Raw genomic sequence first — 20387 nt, 5'->3', positions numbered from 1 at the left:
TTTTCTGATGGTCTTTGGCAACCCCCTCTGACACCCCCTCTGACACCCCAGCCGATCCAGAGCTTGTTCCTGTCTTTGGTTGTAAACCTGGCTCTGTTGAAGGGAAGTATTTATTTCTTTATTTATTTACCTGACTTATATACCGCTGTTCTCAGCCCGAAGGCGACTCACAGCGGTTCACAACAAATACGAACAGCAAAAATTCAGTGCTACAGTATAGAAACAGTTAACAACCTAACACATTACACATTACACGACCCATTCACTGTCGTCTCGTCATCAAAAACATGTTCCAGATTCGTCGTCCATTGTTCCATTCCAGTGTTCATTAACCAATCATTGCACTAATCATTGGAACGCCTGCTCAAACAGCCAGGTCTTCACTGTTTTGCGGAATACCATTAGAGATGGTGCTAGTCTAATGTCCGTAGGAAGGGCGTTCCACAGCCGAGGAGCCACCACCGAGAAGGCCCTGTCTCTCGTCCACGCCAGCCGTGCTTGAGAAGCAGGCGGGATCGAGAGAAGGGCCTCCCCTGTATCTGCAAAGATACAGAATGGGGGACAATGCCTGGCTCGAGAGCAGTACGTGTGAAAAAGATCTTGGAGTCCTCGTGGACAACAAGTTAAACATGAGCCAGGAATGTGATGTGGCGGCAAAAAAAAGCCAATGGGATTTTGGCCTGCATCAATAGGAGCATAGTGTCTAGATCTAGGGAAGTCATGCTCCCCATGCTCTATTCTGCTTTGGTTAGACCACACCTGGAATACTGTGTCCAATTCTGGGCACCACAATTCAAGAGAGATATTGACAAGCTGGAATGTGTCCAGAGGAGGGCGACTAAAATGATCAAGGGTCTGGAGAACAAGCCCTATGAGGAGCGGCTTAGGGAACTGGGCATGTTTAGCCTGAAGAAGAGAAGGCTGAGAGGAGATATGATAGCCATGTATAAATATGTGAGAGGAAGCCACAGGGAGGAGGGAGCAAGCTTGTTTTCTGCTTCCTTGGAGACTAGGACGCAATGGAACAATGGCTTCAAACTACAAGAGAGGAGATTCCATCTGAACACGAAGAAGAACTTCCTGACTGTGAGAGCCGTTCAGCAGTGGAAAACTCTGCCCCGGAGTGTGGTGGAGGCTCCTTCTTTGGAAACTTTTAAGCAGAGGCTGGATGGCCATCTGTCAGGGGTGATTTGAATGCAATATTCCTGCTTCTTGGCAGAATGGGGTTGGACTGGATGGCCCAGGAGGTCTCTTCCAACTCTTTGATTCTATGATTCTAAGATCTCAAAGTCTTGGTGGGTTGATAGGCAGAGATGCGGTCAGATAGGTAGCTTGGGCCAGAACCGTTTAGGGCTTTAAAGGCCAACGCCAGCACTTTGAATTCAGCCCGGTAGCAGATCGGTAGCCAGTGGAGTTGGCGCAACAGGGGGGTTGTATGCTCCCCTGTTAAAATCATGGCTGCCGAGCGTTGGACTAGTTGGAGCTTCCGAGCTGTCTTCAAAGGCAGCCCCACGTAGAGAGCGTTGCAGTAGTCAAGACGGGATGTAACCAGAGCGTGGACTACCGTGGCCAAGTCAAACTTCCCAAGGTACGGGCGCAGCTGGCGCACAAGCTTTAGCTGTGCAAATGTTCCCCTGGTCACCGCCGAAACCTGGGGTTCCAGGATGATGATTCCTTAGCACTGCCTTTTCTGACGGGATTGTTGTTTGGGGTTGCATGATTTCTTTGTGTGGTTTGTGTGGTTGTTCTATGAGTTTCCCTCTCTTGGCCCTGCAGTTAGGAGGATCGGCTCCCTACCACATGATCAAATGCGCAGAATTCTTCAATGAGAGGATCGAAGTGGATTTCTTGGAGATTGACGCTGGAGATTACACGTTTTTTCACACGGTATGGCAAGGATGTGTCTCTGTAGCTCTTTGCGGGATGCCCAATGGTTTGTTTTCTTCCCTTATGTCAGTGGTTCTCAACCACCTCCACCAAGTCTGGCCTCCTTAATGAGAGCATTCAACACCCCCCCCCCCCCCAAACTTGGTTGCATCACTACTGTTCTGTCGCACGCTACGACTGTAAATAATTGTCTTTAGAACAGGATGTGCAACCTTTGCCCAGCGGGAAGCCAGGGAGCCTAAAGAGAAGTTCTCAGAGGTTTCCACCTAAAACAGTCTTTAGATGGCTTGAGAAGTACAACAAAGAGGGGTCATTGGGCCATTTTCGGGGGGTCGCGAAGCTACCTTGGTTGGCTCCGCCCCCTCCAAAATGGCTGCCGACCCCCTGTACCAGACAAAAAGCTAGCACTCCTGGTCAGCCCCCCGCACCTTTCCCAGCTCGGAAGGGCATGGGGCCCAGGTGGAGGGCTACACAAATTGCAAAGTCGTGCGGGCAGCCTTTCTGCCCGGCCCTTGCTATTTATGCTGGAGATCAGAATGCTCCTTGATGGCAGGGGAACTATACATCCCAGTAGCTCCCAACTGCCAAGGTCTATTTTCCCCAAACCTCTCCAGTATTTTCTGTTGGTAATGGGAGTTCTGTGTGCCAAGTTTGGTTCAATTCCATTGTTGTTGGAGTTCAGAATGCTCTTTGATGGCAGGGGAGCTATACATCCCAGTAGCTCCCAACTGCCAAGGTCTATTTTCCCCAAACCTCTCCAGTATTTTCTGTTGGTAATGGGAGTTCTGTGTGCCAAGTTTGGTTCTATTCCATTGTTGTTGGAGTTCAGAATGCTCCTTGATGGCAGGGGAGCTATACATCCCAGTAGCTCCCAACTGCCAAGGTCTATTTTCCCCAAACCTCTCCAGTATTTTCTGTTGGTAATGGGAGTTCTGTGTGCCAAGTTTGGTTCAATTCCATTGTTGTTGGAGTTCAGAATGCTCTTTGATGGCAAGGGAACTATACATCCCAGCAACTGCAACTCCCACATGCCAAGATCTGTTTTCCCCAAACTCCACCAGTGTTCATATTTGGGCATATTGAGTATTTGTACCAAGTTTGGTCCAAATGCACAGTCGTTTGGGTTCACAGTGCTCTCCGTATGTAGGTGAACTACATCTCCCAAAAATCACTATCTATTCCTCCCAACCCCCTCCAGTATTTTCTATTGATCATTGGGGTTCTGTGTGTGCCAAGTTTGTTCCAGGTGTATAATTTGTGAGGGTCTCAGTGGTCTGTGGAAGTCAGAGCTGAGTCAGTTGAAGGTACTGCAAATCCCATCATCCATTGGCCATACTCCCCGAGCATATTGTTTTTGTGATCAATTTGTAACAATGAAAATACATCCTGCATATCAGATATTTCCATTATGCTTCATAAGAGTAGCAAAATTACCGTTATGAAGTAGCAACGAAAATATGGTTGGGGGTCACCACAACATGAGGAACTTTATTTAGGGGTCACGGCATTAGAAAGGTTGAGAAACACTGCCTTATGTGAAGGTAGAAAACTACAACTCAAGAAAGGAGAATGTGCCAGAGTGCAGTCTGTTCAGCGCCTTCCAAGTCGCCCAGGGGGGAGTCTCTCATTTGGTATCAGCCACTGGTTAAGGTTCTGGGTTTGAGCCTGCCACTTTTGGACTCTCGCTTGCTGAGGTGTTCCAGCGAGTGTCTCTGTAGATCTTAGAAAACTATTTCTTGATTTAAGTCAGTGGTTCTCAACCTTCCTAATGCCGCGACCCCTTAATACAGTTCCTCATGTGGTGGTGACCCCCAGTCATAACATTATTTTCGTTGCTATTTCATATCTGTAATTTTACTACTGTTATGAACTGTAATGTAAATATCTGATATGCAGGATGTATTTTCATTCACTGGACCAAATTTGGCACAAATATTGAATACGTCCAAATTTGAATACTGGTGGGGTTAGGCGGAAATTGATGTTGTCATTTAGGAGTTGAAGTTGCTGGGATTTATAGTTCACCTAAAATCAAAGAGCATTCTGAATTCCACCAATGATGGAACTGAATCAGACTTGGCACACAGAACTCCCATGACCAACAGAAAATACTGGAAGGGCCTGGGGGGAATTGACCTTGAGTTTTGGAGTTGTAGTTCACCTACATCCAGCAAGCACTGGATCGGGACCAAACGTGGCACAAATACTCAATATGCCCAAATGTGAACACTGGTGGAATTTAGGGAAAATAGACCTTGACCTTTGGGAGTTGTAGTTGCTGGGATTTATAGTTCGCCTACAATCAAAGAGCATTCTGAATTCCACCAATGATGGAACTGAATCAGACTTGGCACACAGAACTCCCATGACCAACAGAAAATACTGGAAGGGCCTGGGGGGAATTGACCTTGAGTTTTGGAGTTGTAGTTCACCTACATCCAGCAAGCACTGGATCTGGACCAAACTTGGCACAAATACTCAATATGCCCAAATGTGAACACTGGTGGAATTTAGGGAAAATAGACCTTGACCTTTGGGAGTTGTAGTTGCTGGGATTTATAGTTCGCCTACAATCAAAGAGCATTCTGAACTCCACCAATGACAGAATTGAATCAAACTTGACACACTACTCCCATGACCAACAGAAAATGCTGGAAGGGTTTGGTGGGCATTGACCTTGAGTTTTGGAGTTGTAGTTCACTTACATCCAGAGAGCACTGAGGACTGCAACAATGATGGATCTGGGCCAAACCATGCCCAAATGTGAACACTGGTGGAGTTTGGGGGAAATAGATTTTGACATTTGCGAGTTGTCGTTGCTGGGATTTATAGCTCACCTACAATCAAAGAGCATTTTGAACCCCACCAACTATATAATTGAGCCAAACTTCCCACACAGAACCCCCATGACCAACAGAAACTACTGTGTTTTCTGATGGTCTTTAGTGACCCCTTTGACACCCCCTGGTGACCCCCTCAGGGGTACTGACCCCCAGGTTGAGAAACACTGATTTAAGTTGTTGATGTGCTGGTTGATACTCAAACGGGATGAGCTGGAGATGTCTCTGCCTTGGTCCTTTCACTATTGGCTGCCACTTCCCGGCGGATGTCAGGTGGTGCAATACCGGCTAAGCAGTGTAATTTCTCCAGTGGTGTAGGGCGCAGGCACTCCATGATAAATCGGCATGTCTCATTAAGAGCCACATCCACTGTTTTAGCGAGGTGAGATGTGTTCCACACTGGGCATGCATACTCAGCAGCAGAGTAGCATAGCGCAATGGCAGATGTCTTCACTGTGTCTGGTTGTGATCCCCAGGTTGTGCCAGTCAGCTTTCGTATGATATTGTTTCTAGCGCCCACTTTTTGCTTGATGTTCAGGCAGTGCTTCTTGTAGGTCAGAGCACGGTCCAGAGTGACTCCCAGGTATTTGTGTGCGCTGCAATGCTCCAATAGGATTCCTTCCCAGGTGATCCTCAGAGCTCAGGATGCTTGTCTGTTCTTAAGGTGAAAAGCACATGTCTGTGTTTTAGATGGATTAGGGACCAGCTGGTTTTCCCTGTAATAGGCAGTAAGAGCACCTAGAGCTTCGGAGAGCTTCTGTTCCACCATCTCAAAGCTCCCTGCTTGAGCGGTGATGGCACGATCGTCAGCATAGATTAAATTCTCTGTTCCTTCTGGCAGTGGCTGGTCATTTGTGTAAATGTTGAACATGGATGGAGCAATCACGCTCCCCTGAGGCAGGCCGTTCTTCTGTTTCCACAATCTGCTTCTCTGGCCCTGGTACTCAACAAAAAAGCTCCTGTTTTGTAGCAGGTTTCCTATGAGGCAGGTGAGGTGGTCGTCCTTTGTGATATCATACATTTTTCTCAGGAGGAGGCGGTGGTTCACAGTCTCATAGGCTGCTGACAGGTCTATGAAGACAGCTCCTGTGATCTGCTGCCTTTCAAAGCCATCTTCTATGTGCTGAGTCAGGTTCTGCACTTGTGATGTGCAGCTTTTGCCTTTCCTGAAGCCAGCTTGCTGTGGAATCAGACTATTTTTTCCATAATTCTATGCAAAATAAGTCTCTCCAGAACTTTGTAGAGGTGGCACAACAGGGAGATTGGTCTGTAGCTTTTTGGATCATTATGGTCTTTGCCTGGCTTCAAGATGGCGATGACTCTTGCTTTCCTCCAGGTTTTGGGGATCTGACAGGATGCAGTGCAGTATAATATAATATTGCATTATTATTAGTAGTATGATAATTGTATTACATTATAATATTATATGTATATATAATATATTATATTATTAGTAAAGCACAGGAGACAAGATGGAAGTGTCTTCAACTGTACCCCCCTCTCTCTTCACTATATGTCTATATTGTTGATTCTCCTGGATGTTTATGGCAATGAATCAACATTGTGGTGGCCATAAGGAGAAAAATAAAATAATCATAATTTAAAATGAAAATAATGAGCAGTAAGGCTTACCTGTCCGTTCTTGAGGCTGGGAAGCAAAGATTTTGGTGGAAGAGAAATTTAACAGATGACTTAGAAAACTTTCAGGCTGGCTCTATCTTAAGTCAATATTTGAAGAAGCCAAGGCTAAAGGCTGAAGGCTGAGGTAGGAAACTTGGCTCATGAGTTAAATCAATATTATTGATCCGAAAACTAACATCTAAAGGTCACGTAGTAGTAGCGCCACCTCCTGTCTGGTTGATGAAAATAGCAGGTAATTTCACACACCTTCTTGAATGATCAACTGAGGAAAATAATGTATTGTGAAAGTAATCACAGAAGAATTAATGGGGAGGCTGCTTTTGAATAAGTTTTATGTTAAAGATACATATATAAAGACATATGTATAAAGAGATATATATGAAGTTATGATTCATTCTAAAGATTACGTAATTCGTCTGGGAACGTGGCTGATCAGCTGACAAAAAGGGGAGCAGTGGAAATTATATTATCTTGCCAACAATTGTTCTTGGCCGCGGTTCCTCGAGGACAAATTGATATTGATTAGATTGTGTAAATGTCAAGACTCATATGCGCATGTGTAAACCTGTGAATTTATGCTATAAATGCTGGAGCAAATCTGACTTCCAACTTGTGTCAGATATTGTTTTCTGGACACCCTATCAAGCTTGATAGAATTAAAAAGCCTGGAATCAGTTGCCGTCTCCTTTCTCTTCCTTCCTGATTGTGCTCTAAATGATCTCGGGTAACGAATCTTCCGCAACAACATAATGGATATTGAATAGTCTTTTGGGTGGGCAACCGTTTAATAACAGGCAGATTATTCAATTTGGTGACCTCATCGTGGTGGTTTTTTGTTTTGACAAGATTTGTTGGATAGTAGGAAGAAGGCGGTCTTTTCCATGTGTCTCTCCTTTTTTTTCCAGGGCGGAGGATGTGCCTTAATGTTGAAGCCCACCAAATTTGAAAAGATTGTCCGTGGCATGGACTACGTACGTTGGGCAGCTGGGCAGAGGACTCTCCTCTCTTCTATCCTCCTTGGCAGACGGATGTTGTCTGCACTTGTGTCCCCTTCAGCCAGGGAAAGGGAGAGGGCTCTTTTCTGCTTCTTTGACGCATCAAATTGGTTCCTGGCACATCACACTGCATTGCGTTTCTCTTGTTGTTAGGTGTCGAACGTTCCTATCACAGTGAAACTGAGGAGCGGCATATCCGCGCAGAAGAATCTGGCTCACACCCTCATCCCCAAACTCCATCATTGGGGAGCCGCTATGGTCACGGTATAGTAGCCCCGCTCTGTCTTTTGTCTTGGGCCTCCTTTCAGTTGAATGGGTTTGATGTCAGGCACCAACCCTCCCCTCATAATTAAGGGATAGGGATTTATAGTTCTGCAAAGGGCAAGGGCACCAGACTACACAACAAGGGTTAAGTCTTGGCCACATTGCCAAGGCACTGACAACAACAAGGACCCCATGAGGCTTTTTTGGGAAATGGCTGGATCTTGGGGCTTCTGCCCTTTTGTGAGAGATCTAGTTCGCCAAGGGCCGGACAATGGATTCTGTTGCTGCCTGACCCAGCGCTCACAACTGGGTTCCTGTTTCCTTTTTTTGTGACTCTCTGACTTATGCACTGGACTATTTATCATATCCATGACCACGAACTCTCTATTGGTGCCTGACTTGAGATACTGACAGCCTCCGTTTCCGCGGATCCTTTTCAAAGTTTATGAAGCCTCCAGTTTGTGCCATAATAAAGATCAAATATTGTAATAAACTCTATGGGGTGGGATGGGGTTCCCCTTATGAACTATGTATAAGAAAATGCCATATATGTAACCCTTATGGATTCCCCTTGTACCCTTGCCCTCTCGACCCTTGCCCCACAAAATACTGTGACCAGGAACTGCCTGAGGGAGAGTCTCTACATCTCCCAAGACTCACCCTTGATTAATTCACCCTGCATGGAACCATAGCCATAATGGACCCTGCCCATTCTCTGAGCATGTCTGATGGGATAAGGGGACTTATGGACGCTCGGAATAAAAAAGATTGTATTTGCATTCATATCCCCCCCCCCCCCCATTCCTGCATTCCTTTGTCTGCAGATTCCTTTCCCAGATTCCTTTGTGCTCCCTCATCCCACCCCCATTTCTCCTGATTGGCTGTGACAGAGGTCTCCCCATTGGATCCTACAGACCACTGGAGCTTCCTGATTGGTACAGAGGCGCCAGGGGTGGGAGGGCTGCTTCCCAGGTGTCCGCCCATCACCCAATCACGGGGAACATTAGAGGAGCCGGGGCGGAAGGGTTGAACTCTGAGTTTTCAAAAATTGTATAAATATGCCTGCATCACTGTACCCCGGCATGCTTGCAGCGGAATGATTCCTGCAATGCATCTGATCTCAGCTGAATCACAATAAACCTCGGTTGCTGAAAAACTTCTTCCACTTGGATGAGGCATTATTATTTGTAATATTTTTACTCTTTGGATTGGCTCTCGCTGGCCTCACCAAGGGACCCAGAGGCCTTTAGGCGCGGTCCTCGGGCTTCTCTCTCAAGGAGACCCCACTAAAAGCAGCTAGATATCAGGTTCTCGTTGTTTGCTGTCAAAATCAGTTTCAGTTTACAGCGGTGTTACTACCTCTGAGGATGCTTGCCATAGATGCAGGCGAAACGTCAGGAGAAATGCCTCTAGAACATGGCTCTATGGCCCGAAAAACCCCACAAGAACCTAGTGTTACTGCTCTTTCTTATCCACTTCTTCTGAGCGGTGTTACTGCTATTTCTTATCCTACGCTCCTGCTGAAAATTCAGGTTCGGAGTGATCCTGGATTCATCGCTGAGCCTGGAACAAAAGGTCTCGGCGGTGGCCAGGGGAGCTTTCACACAATGTATTTATTTATTTACTAGCTGTCCCCTGCCACGTGTTGCTGTGGCCCAGTCTGTGTAGTTGGAAGGGACCTCTAAAAGCCATCTAGTCCAATCCCCTTCATTCTGCCTTCATGCTGGGAAACCACAATTCAAACACCCCTGACAGATGGCCATCCAGCCTCAATGATAATAAGAAGAAGAAGGAGAAGGAGAAGAAAAAGAAGAAGAAGAAGCAGCTGGAAAAGATCCTTTGGGCCATCTAGTCCAACCCCCTTCATTCTGCCTTCGTGCAGGGAAACTACAATTCAAACACCCCTGACAGATGGCCATCCAGCCTCAATGATAATAATAATAATAATAAGCAGCAGCAGCAGCTGGAAAAGACCCGTTGGGCCATCTAGTCCAACCCCCTTCATTCTGCCTTCGTGCAGGGAAACTACAATTAAAACACCCCTGACAGATGACCATCCAGCCTCAATGATAATAAGAATAAGAATAAGAATAAGAAGAATAAGAAGAATAAGAAGAATAAGAAGAAGCAACAGCAGCTGGAAAAGACCCATTGGGCCATCTAGTCCAACCCCCTTCATTCTGCCTTCGTGCAGGGAAACTACAATTCAAACACCCCTGACAGATGGCCATCCAGCCTCAATGATAATAATAATAATAATAATAATAATAATAAGAAGAAGAAGAAGAAGAAGAAGAAGAAGAAGAAGAATCAGCAGGTGGAAAAGACCCCTTGGGCCATCTAGTCCAACCCCTTTCATTCTGCCTTCGTGCAGGGAAACTACAATACAAACACCCCTGACAGATGACCATCCAGCCTCAATGATAATAATAATAATAATAATAATAATAATAAGAAGAAGAAGAAGAAGAAGAAGAAGAAGAATCAGCAGCTGGAAAAGACCCGTTGGGCCATCTAGTCCAACCCCCTTCATTCTGCCTTCGTGCAGGGAAACTACAATTCAGATACCCCTGACAGATGGCCATCCAGCCTCAATGATAATAATAATAATAATAATAATAATAATAAGAAGAAGAAGAAGAAGAAGAAGAAGAAGAAGAAGAATCAGCAGCTGGAAAAGACCCCTTGGGCCATCTAGTCCAATCCCCTTCATTCTGCCTTCGTGCAGGAAAACTACAATTCAAACACCCTTGACAGATGACCATCCAGCCTCAATGAGAAGAAGAAGAAGAAGAAGAAGAAGCAGCAGCAGCAGCAGCAGCAGCAGCAGCTGGAAAAGACCCCTTGGGCCATCTAGTCCAACCCCCTTCATTCTGCCTTCGTGCAGGGAAACCACAATTCAAACACCCCTGACAGATGACCATCCAGCCTCAATGATAATAATAATAAGAAGAAGAAGAAGAAGCAGCAGCTGGAAAAGACCCCTTGGGCCATCTAGTCCAACCCCCTTCATTCTGCCTTCATGCTGGGAAACCACAATTCAAACACCCCTGACAGATGGCCATCCAGCGTCAATGATAATAATAAGAAGAAGGAGAAGGAGAAGAAGAAGAAGAAGAAGAAGCAGCTGGAAAAGACCCGTTGGGCCATCTAGTCCAACCCCCTTCATTCTGCCTTCGTGCAGGGAAACTACAATTCAGATACCCCTGACAGATGGCCATCCAGCCTCAATGATAATAATAATAATAATAATAATAATAATAATAATAAGAAGAAGAAGAAGAAGAAGAAGAAGAAGAAGAAGAAGAAGAAGAAGAAGAAGAAGAAGAAGCAGCAGCAGCAGCAGCAGCAGCAGCAGCTGGAAAAGACCCCTTGGGCCATCTAGTCCAACCCCCTTCATTCTGCCTTCGGTGCGCACCTCCCTCCATGCCCAGCTTGCTGCGTGCGCGCCTCTGTTTCTCCTTCTGCCACCACACGCACACCCTGTCTTCTCTCGAACAGTATTTATTTATCGTGCCAGGCAACCAAACAGTTGTGTTACATTTTTTACAGAACAAACAAACAAACATACATACATACAAAAGACAGAGTTTGCAAGCTTGGCAGTTGATTAAATGTCCTTTGACCAGTATCTGGCCCCTTGGAGTGCCTCTGGTGTTACCGCAAGGAGGTCCTCCATTGTGCATGTGGCAGGGCTCAGGTTGCATTGCAGCAAGTGGTCAGTGGTTGGCTCTTCTCCGCACTCGCATGTCGTGGATTCCACTTTGTGGCCCCATTTCTTGAGGTTGGCTCTGCATCTCGTGGTGCCAGAGCGCAGTGTGTTCAGCGCCTTCCAATTCGCCCAGTCTTCTGTGTGCCCAGGGGGGAGTCTCTCATTTGGTATCAGCCATTGGTTGAGGTTCTGGGTTTGAGCCTGCCACTTTTGGACTCTCGCTTGCTGAGGTGTTCCAGCGAGTGTCTCTGTAGATCTTAGAAAACTATTTCTTGATTTAAGTCATTGACGTGCTGGCTGATGCCCAAACAAGGGATGGGCTGGAGATGTCACTACCTTGGTGCTTTCACTATTGGCTGCTCCTTCCCGGCAGATGTCAGGTGGTGCAATACCAGCTAGACAGTGTAGTTTCTCCAGTGGTGGTCAGAGCACGGTCCAGAGTGACTCCCAGGTATTTGGGTGTGCTGCAGTGCTCCAGTGGGATTCCTTCCCAGCTCGGGATGCTGGTTTTCCCTGTAATAGACAGTAAGAGCACCTAGAGCTTCGGAGAGCTTCTACCATCTCAAAGCTCCCTGCTTGAGCGGTAATGGCACAATCATCAGCATAGACGAAGCTCTCTGTCCCTTCTGGCAGTGGCTGGTCATTTGTGTAGATGTTGAAGATGGATGGGGCAAGCACGCTCCCCTGAGGCAGGCCGTTCTTCTGATTCCGCCATCTGCTTCTCTGGCCCTGGAACTCAACAAAAAAGCTCCTGTTTTGTAGCAGGTTTCCTATGAGGCGGGTGAGGTGGTCGTCCTTTGTGATAAAATAATAAATGTAATGATAATAATATTAAAAATATAAATAGAGTAAAATAAATGTAGTAGTAATAATAACAACAACAACAGAGTAAAATAATAAATAACTTGACTTGAGTATAAGCTGATGGGGACGTTTTCAGCCTAAAAAAGGGGCTGAAAAACTAGGTCTATACTCGAGTATATACAGTAAATGGCCTAAGTTGATACTTCTGGCTCTTTCAGCTTCATGGACGGCCAAAAGTAATCCCAATGAGTGAGCCAGCAGACTGGAACTACATATCACACTGTGCCCAGATTGCCAGACCGATGCCTCTTTTTGGTAAGCTATGTTTATATTGCCTTTTCTTTGTTCCTGTGCATTGGTTGGGTTGAGGCACGACCAAGATATGCCCGACTGTTTTTCTGCTGAGTCCATCTTTCTTCCCTTTCTTGTGATCCAGGGAATGGAGATATTTTCTCCTTTGAAGATGCCATAAAAGCCAAGGAAACTGGCGTTTCGGGGGTCACGATTGCAAGGCAAGTGCTTTTTCCTTTTCTGCAGTGAGACTATCCCAACACAGGACAAGTGATTGTTCATAGCTTTTCATATCATGGCGCCATTGTCAATGGAATGGCGACGATCTCAGCACACACAAGGCACTGAAACACATCTTCTTACACTAAAGCTACTTCATTAAACACAAAACTAAAATAATATTTACACTAGAAGCTAAGGAGAACAAGAAGCAAGCGGCTACATGGTTCGGCTTTTCGTTGTAATCTAGAATCAGGCATCTCCTTACATTCCACAGTGACGAGATGACGTAGGACGCAACACAGCTTACAACACTTTCCGCACTGAGATTTACGACTCCTCCTTCATGATACAGTTAACCCTTTCCACACAGGAATTACAATCTCACAGCATTACATTTCTAAGCACACAAACACCAACTTTGAAAACTACAATACAGTTAATCAAAACACACACATATATTCTCAACAGCCATTCCGTGTTACATTAAATAGTTTGTAATTTTTTTATGCCTCCCAAGTCTTTGCCTTGGTCTCAGTGACATCAGAAGGTTGTTCGGTGAGGACTGGGCCTTTTCGGTGTCTGCTCCCATCTTCTGGACCGACATCTCTCTTTATCTATATTTCTTCTTAGGGCCGCCTTAGTGAAGCCGTGGATCTTCACCGAAATCAAAGAGATGCGGCACTGGGACATCTCCGCCCGGGAACGGCTGGACATGCTCAAAGACTTCACGGCCTATGGTTTGGAGTATTGGGGGACCGACACGAACGGCGTGGAGAAAACCCGGGCCGCCCTCTTGCAATGGCTGTATTACCTCTGCAGGTAACAATGATCTAGAGCTGGAATTTAGGGGTCTTTGCCAGGAGGCAGAGACCAATTAGACTCATCAAAGAGTTCTTTTTCCCTGGCGAGACAGAGAAGCCCCAATATTTTTCCCTGATTTCCCAATGAAAAGTCTCACCAAGTTGAAGAAAAGCCATCGAGGTTTTATTTGCGATTCAGCTGAAAAGGATGCAGAGCTGCAATCATTCGCCAGCAGAGTATGAGGAGAATACACCAATACAGTCATATTTATAGTAAAGTCAAAGTTCCAGAGTTCAAACTTCCCGCCCCACCTCCCTGCTGCCCTCCACCGTGATTGGACAATGGGCAAACAGCTGGGAGGCGGTCCTCCTGCCCCTGGTGCCTCTGGACCAATCAGGAAGCTCCAGTGGTCCGTAGGATCCAATGGGGAGACCTCTGCCACTTGGCGGCGACAGCAAATCAGGAGAGAGGGAGGCGGGACGATAGAACACAAAGGAATCTGTGAATGAGTCTTTAAAAAAGAAAATGCCATGTGGCCTGTGAGACAAAAAGCTCAAGCAGGGCTGACCTATTGTGTTTTGAGTGTTGTTAATCAACATGTGTAAAGATATCCAGATCCTTCCTGGCTGTGAGACAGGAGAACAGAGGGCAGCCTGGGGTTAATGCTATCAATGGGAAGTAAACAAAAAGCAGAGGGGAAGATTTCCCCTGATCTTACTTGAAGAGTGATAGAAACTTTGCCAAACAATTCCTTACTCTAGTGGGCCGTCTCCTATGCTAGAGATAAGAATCTCCTTCTATTATCTATGCAAATGTGTCTTTAGCTGGAGATTTCTGTAATCGCTAATGGCTTTTGTCCCCTTACTTATTTCTTTAGGGGGAGAATGGGGCAAAGGGTCAGGCTAGGGTCAGGAACACAAGGAAACATAGAAATCATATAGAGATTATACACAGGGGGGGCATGCTCGACTTCAACAACAGCTCTGCAAAACCCCACCAAATTGTATGGAAAACCGGGCCCAGTTTGGTTGAACAGAGCCTTGATTGATATAATTGAACTCCATTCAATCCATTGTAGCAGCAAACCTTAGTGTGGAAAGAATAACATAAAGCAGGCCTCTTCAATCTGCAGCCCTCCAGGCATTCGGGCCTCTGACTCCCAGAACCTTAGCTCAGTGTTTGTGTGTTGGAATTCAACCACATCACACACACACACAAAGCTAATTTGTTGAAACAGGGTAACTGTCCAGATCAGTAGCTTTCTGGTGAAATAATTACCTCACAAACCAAGCTGGAAAGCTTTAATTCAAAAGCATGCATTAGGGAATGCAACAAAGTTCCAACTGACAGTGCTTCTCAACCTGGGGGTCGGGCCCCCTGGGGGGGTTGCGATGGGGTGTTGGAGGGGTCGCCAAAGACCATCAGGATACACAGTATTTTCTGCTGGTCATGGGAGTTCTGTGTGGAAAGTCTGGCCCAATTCTATCGTTGGTGGAGTTTAGAATACTCTCTGATTGTAGGTGAACTATAAATCCCAGCAACTACAACTCCCAAATGTCAAGGTCTATTTTCCCCAAACTCCCAACAGTGTTCACATTTGAGCATACTGAATATTTGTGCCAAGTTTAGTCCAGATCTATCATTGTTTGAGTCCACAGTGCTTTCTGGAGATAGGTGAACTACAACTCCCAAACTCAAGGCCAATGCTCACCTAACCCTTTCGTTATTTTTTGCTGTGCCAAGTTTGAGTCAATTTCATCTCTGGTGGAGTTCAGAATGTTCTTTGATTGTAGGTTTACTATAAATCCCAGCAACTACAACTCCCAAGGTCCAGAGAATGAAAATACATCCTGTGTATCAGATATTTACATGATAATTCATAACAGTAGAAAAATTCCAGTTATGAAGTAGCAACGAAAATAATAAACGAAACAGACTTCATCACTACCTCTGAGGATGCTTGCCATAGATGCAGGCGAAACGTCAGGAGAGAATGCCTCTAGACCATGGCCATATAGCCCGAAAAAACCTACAACAACCCAACGAAAATAATGTTAGGGTTGGGGGTCATCACAACATGAGGAACTATATATAAAGGGGTCGCGGCATTAGGAAGGTTGAGAACCACTGCTTTAATTCAAAAGCACGCATTAGGGAATGCAACAAAGTTCCAACTGACAGTTTATTTCCCTCACGCTGCACCCTGTCCCCTACATTGCTCCTGTTTTCATGGCAACCCTCTCCCAGATTTCAAATATACACAGGACAGATCTAAGCCATGGCCCAATTTCCTGACTTCACATAAAACCAGGAAATAAGGTCAAGACAGTAACAAACAATTTAAAAATAAAATAAAATGACATGCCTGATATCTCAGGCTTTGGACTCCGTTGTAAAAAAAAACAAGCCAACCCCAGTTACACTGATCATATGTTTTACCTGTTCTGTTTTCCTCCTCTCCTTTCTTTTGGGCAGCTACATTCCCGTTGGGTTACAAGAGCACTTCCCTTCACAATCCGGCGACGAACACCCTTTGTTTTTGTCCGGAGACTACTTGGAAGTCTTACTGTCAAGCCAAAAGGTGACGGATATGGTGAAGATCAGGTAAAAAAAAAGGGGGGGGGGGTTCCTGGCATCTCCAATTTCCCCTTTTTTGTAACCGAGTTAAGTGTCTTGTGTGATTTCCAAATAGCCTCCCAGGGCAGCCCCAGAGAGAATGCTGTAGCAGCCAAGCCCAATTTATGGATCCATCATCTTGGCATCATAGGAACGTATGGCAGCCTTCTCTCTGCCATTTCGCTCACCTGAATCTTTGGGGAAATTACCTCTTTATGGAAATTGCTAGGTTTAAAAGAATCATAGATCCTAGGTCCTGGGGATTATTATTCTCTAATGCAGTGTTTCTCAACCTGGGGGTCGGGACCCCTGTGGGGGTCGTGAGGGAGTGTCAGAGGGGTTGCCAAAGGCCTTCAGAAAACATAGTATTTTCTCTTGGTCATGGGTTCTGTGTGGGAAGTTTGGTCCAATTCTATCGTTGGTGGGGTTCAGAATGTTATTTCATTGTAGGTGAACTATAAATCCCAGCAACTACAACTCCCAAATGTCAAGGTCTGTTTTTCTCAAACTCCTCCAGTGTTCACATTTCAGCATATTGAGTATTCGTGCCAAGTTTGCTCCAGATCCATCATTGTTTCGGTCCATTGGATGTAGGTGAACTACAACTCCAAAAATTCAAGGTCAATGTCCATCAGATCCTCACAGTATTTTTTCTTGGCCATGGGACTTCTGTGTGCCAATTTTGGTTCAATTTCATCATCGGTGATGTTCAGAATGCTCTTTGATTGTAGGTGAACTATAAATCCCAGCAACTACAACTCCCAAATGTCAAGGTCTATTTTTCTCAAACTCCTCCAGTGTTCATATTTAAGCATATTGAGTATTCGTGCCAAGTTTGGTCCAGATCCATCATTGTTTGGGTCCACTGGATGTAGGTGAACTACAACTCCAAAAATTCAAGGTCAATGTCCACCAGATCCTCCCAGTATTTTCTCTTGGCCATGGGAGTTCTGTGTGCCAAGTTTGGTTCAATTTCATCATTGGTGGTGTTCAGAATGCTCTTTGATTGTAGGTGAACTATAAATCCCAGCCACTACAACTTCCAAATGACAAAATCAATCCCCCCGCCAACCCCACCAGTATTCAAATTTGGGCACACAAACGAACATTACATTTTTATTTATATATATTTTTTAAAATCCCAATTTAAATTATCAAACGCCTTTTCTGCATCGAGACTTAATAGGGCTAACTCTTCTTGGTTATTTCTTTTGTAGAATTCGATTGTATTTATTATTATTATTATTATTATTATTATTATTATTATTATTATTATTATTGATCCATCATCTTGGCATCATGGGGACTTATGGCAGCCTTCTCTCCACCATTTCGCTCAGCTGAATCTTTGGGGAAATTACCTCTTTATGGAAATTGCTAGGCTATCCAGGCAATTCGATGGCATGCTTCCCGCATAGAGTTGCATTGGAAGACCTACCAGATTCCTATAATAGAATCAGAGGTGGAAAAGACCCCAAGGGTCATCCAGTCCAACCCATAAAGACAAACAGATTCAAATCACCCCCCAACAGATTGTTATCCAGCCTCTTCCAATCCCTATTGGAAGACAGGGTGTTTCGTCATGTGTATTGTTTCAGGTCCATAGAAACAGATATGGGGATTTCACTGTATAGATTTACCGCATTTGCAGGAGGGACGTTCTGTCCCATAACAAAACCATAGGAGAGTTTTTTGAAAATACATCCGATATTTTTCTCTTGTTCTTTCTAAGGTTCTCCATCCATAACAGGGAGGGAAAATATATTGGAGATAATTAAAGATATTGAAAAACACTGTTTGTACCTTAATATTTTGGTCTTACCCTCTTCTTATGTCACCTTTTCGCAGCGAGATGTTTTTGGGTCCAGTCTCACCTGGCTTCACCTTCCCGTTGGAACACGATGAGAACGGCTACGTGCTGTAGTGGAAGAGGAGGCAAATGTACATGTCGCAATTATTTTTGTTCTCGTCGTTAATTAAAATTTAATCTTGTGTACCTGTGTGTCTGTTCTTGTCTGGACCAAGATTTCAGCGTCTTATTGAGTCGTTTTGATCCTGGGAACCACAAAATCCATGGAATGCTCAAGTCCCCAATATGTGCAATGGTAGGGCAAAATGGTGGAGCCCTCGGTGGCACAGCGGGTTAAACCGCTGAGCTGCTGAACTTGCTCACTGAAGGGTCAGCGGTTTGAATCTGGGAGCAGGGTGAGCTCCCACTGTTAGCTGGTCTTGACCTATAAAACCCTATACGGCTCCGGCCCAGCGTACCTGTCCAAATGTATCTAATAATAATAATAATAATAATAATAATAATAATAAAACTTTATACCCCGCTAACATCTCCCCAAGGGACTCGGTGCGGCTTACATGAGGCCGAGCCTCTCAGGAAGTGATTGAGGGTACTGCAAGTCCCATCATCCATGGTCCACCCTCCTCCAAACTGCAGCAGGATATAGAGTGGGTCATGGGGGCTCTGTGTGCCAAGTTTGGTCTTGATTGGTCATTGGATGAGGGTCGCAGTGGTTTCAGTGAGTAAAGGTACTGCAAATCCCATCATCCATGGTCTATCCCCATTAGAACTGCATTGGGATGTAGAGTGGGTCATGGGGGCTCTGTGTGCCAAGTTTGGTCTTGATTGGTCATTGGATGGGGGTTGCAGTGGTTTCAGTGAGTAAAGGTACTGCAAATCCCATCATCCATGGTCTATCCCCCTTAGAACTGCAGCAGGATGTAGAGTGCCCACTAAACCCTTCTAGTGTTTTCTGTTGGTCATGGGAGTCCTGTGTCCCAAGCTTGGTTTAATTCCATTATTGGTGGAGTTCAGAATGCTCTTGGATTGTAGGTGAACTCTAAATCCCAGCAACTACAACTCCCAAATGACAAAATCAATTTTTTCAGTGATGGTCACTCCTTGGGTTAGTAAATGTCTAGTGTCCAAATTTGGCGGCAATTCGTCCAGTGGTTTTTGTGTTATGTTAATCCCACAAACGAACATTACATGTTTATTTATATAGTTGTAATATTACTAATAATGTTGCAATATAGTGTTGCAATTTCCTTTGGGAATTGTCCCCTTCTGAATGCGCACAGACTACGTTATCATCAGCATACCGGGGTTCATGTAACAGATGTTGTATGTCTTCTGAATGTGCACAGACTATGTTATCATGAGCATACTGGGGTTCTGTAACAGATACTGTAAGGTCTTCTGAATGTGCAGAGACGTTATCATCAGCATACTGGGGTTCTGTAACAGATGTAGGTCTTCTGAATGCGCGCAGACTACGTTATCAGCATACTGGGGTTCTATAAAATGTTGTAGGTCTTCTGAATGCGCACAGACTACGTTATCATCAGCATACTGGGGTTCTGTAACAGATGTAGGTCTTCTGAATGCGCACAGACTACGTTATCATCAGCATACTGGGGTTCTGTAACAGATGTTGTAGGTCTTCTGAATGCGCACAGACCACGTTATCATGAGCCTACTGGGGTTCTGTAACAGATGTTGCAGGTCTTCTGAATGCGCACAGAGTACGTTATCATCAGCATACTGGGTTCTGTAACAGATGTTGTAGGTCTTCTGAATGTGCACAGACTACGTTATCATCAGCATACTGGGGTTCTGTAACAGATGTTGTAGGTCTTCTGAATGCGCACATGCTACGTTATCATCAGCATACTGGGGTTCTATAACAGATGTAGGTCTTCTGAATGCGCACAGACTACGTTATCATCAGCATACTGGGGTTCTATAACAGATGTAGGTCTTCTGAATACGCACAGACTATGTTATCATCAGCATACTGGGGTTCTATAACAGATGTTGTAACCTTGGTTTTCGCTTTCAGTCTGCTTTCCATCTGTCTGATAATTTCCACTCCGGTGGGAAGCTTCCCATCAACAAGGTGAAGTATCATAGCAATGAAGATGGAGAATAAATAATATATACAGATAGAGATTATGCATATATAGATTAAAAATTAAAATTGACTTTAGGTTTCTGTATATATTTCAAAATTAATGTCAAAAATATGTAGTATGATTTTATGTAGGATTAGAAAAGACAAATATGGTTTAAGTACAATAAGCATTAAATATTAAATAACCACATTCCTGCAAAGAGAGAACCAAGTTAAAAAGGGGCGTCTGTCTCTTTAAATCCTAAGCCCCGCCCCTTGCATGCCTCCCTCCGTCCAATCAACGGCTAGAGCGCACTTCCGGTCTGGGCCGCACGTGAGCTCAGGGAAGCCGCTTTGAGACTTTGTTTACCTTTTGCACTTCCGGTTTGTACCGGAACTGACACCAGGGGCG

At 45.0% G+C, this 20387-nt stretch overlaps 1 protein-coding gene across 1 annotated transcript in view; it reads left to right on the top strand.

Annotated features, from left to right (window-relative positions):
- Positions 1-18069, top strand: part of LOC132764374 (tRNA-dihydrouridine(47) synthase [NAD(P)(+)]-like) — a 45374-nt gene extending 27305 nt beyond the window's left edge. Inside the window, exons 6-13 of the mRNA XM_067472502.1 lie at positions 1777-1887; positions 7274-7339; positions 7517-7627; positions 12362-12458; positions 12580-12655; positions 13287-13475; positions 15933-16061; positions 17922-18069. Coding sequence (XP_067328603.1) covers positions 1777-1887; positions 7274-7339; positions 7517-7627; positions 12362-12458; positions 12580-12655; positions 13287-13475; positions 15933-16061; positions 17922-17997 — 855 coding nt within the window. The 3' untranslated portion in view covers positions 17998-18069. The remainder of the gene's footprint in view (positions 1-1776; positions 1888-7273; positions 7340-7516; positions 7628-12361; positions 12459-12579; positions 12656-13286; positions 13476-15932; positions 16062-17921) is intronic.
- Positions 18070-20387: the final 2318 nt, after the last annotated feature.

This window comes from Anolis sagrei, chromosome 12, assembly GCF_037176765.1.
Source record: "Anolis sagrei isolate rAnoSag1 chromosome 12, rAnoSag1.mat, whole genome shotgun sequence".
Lineage (NCBI taxonomy): Eukaryota > Metazoa > Chordata > Lepidosauria > Squamata > Dactyloidae > Anolis > Anolis sagrei.
Note: the sequence above shows the minus strand (reverse complement) of the source record. Positions and strands in the feature narration are given on the sequence as shown.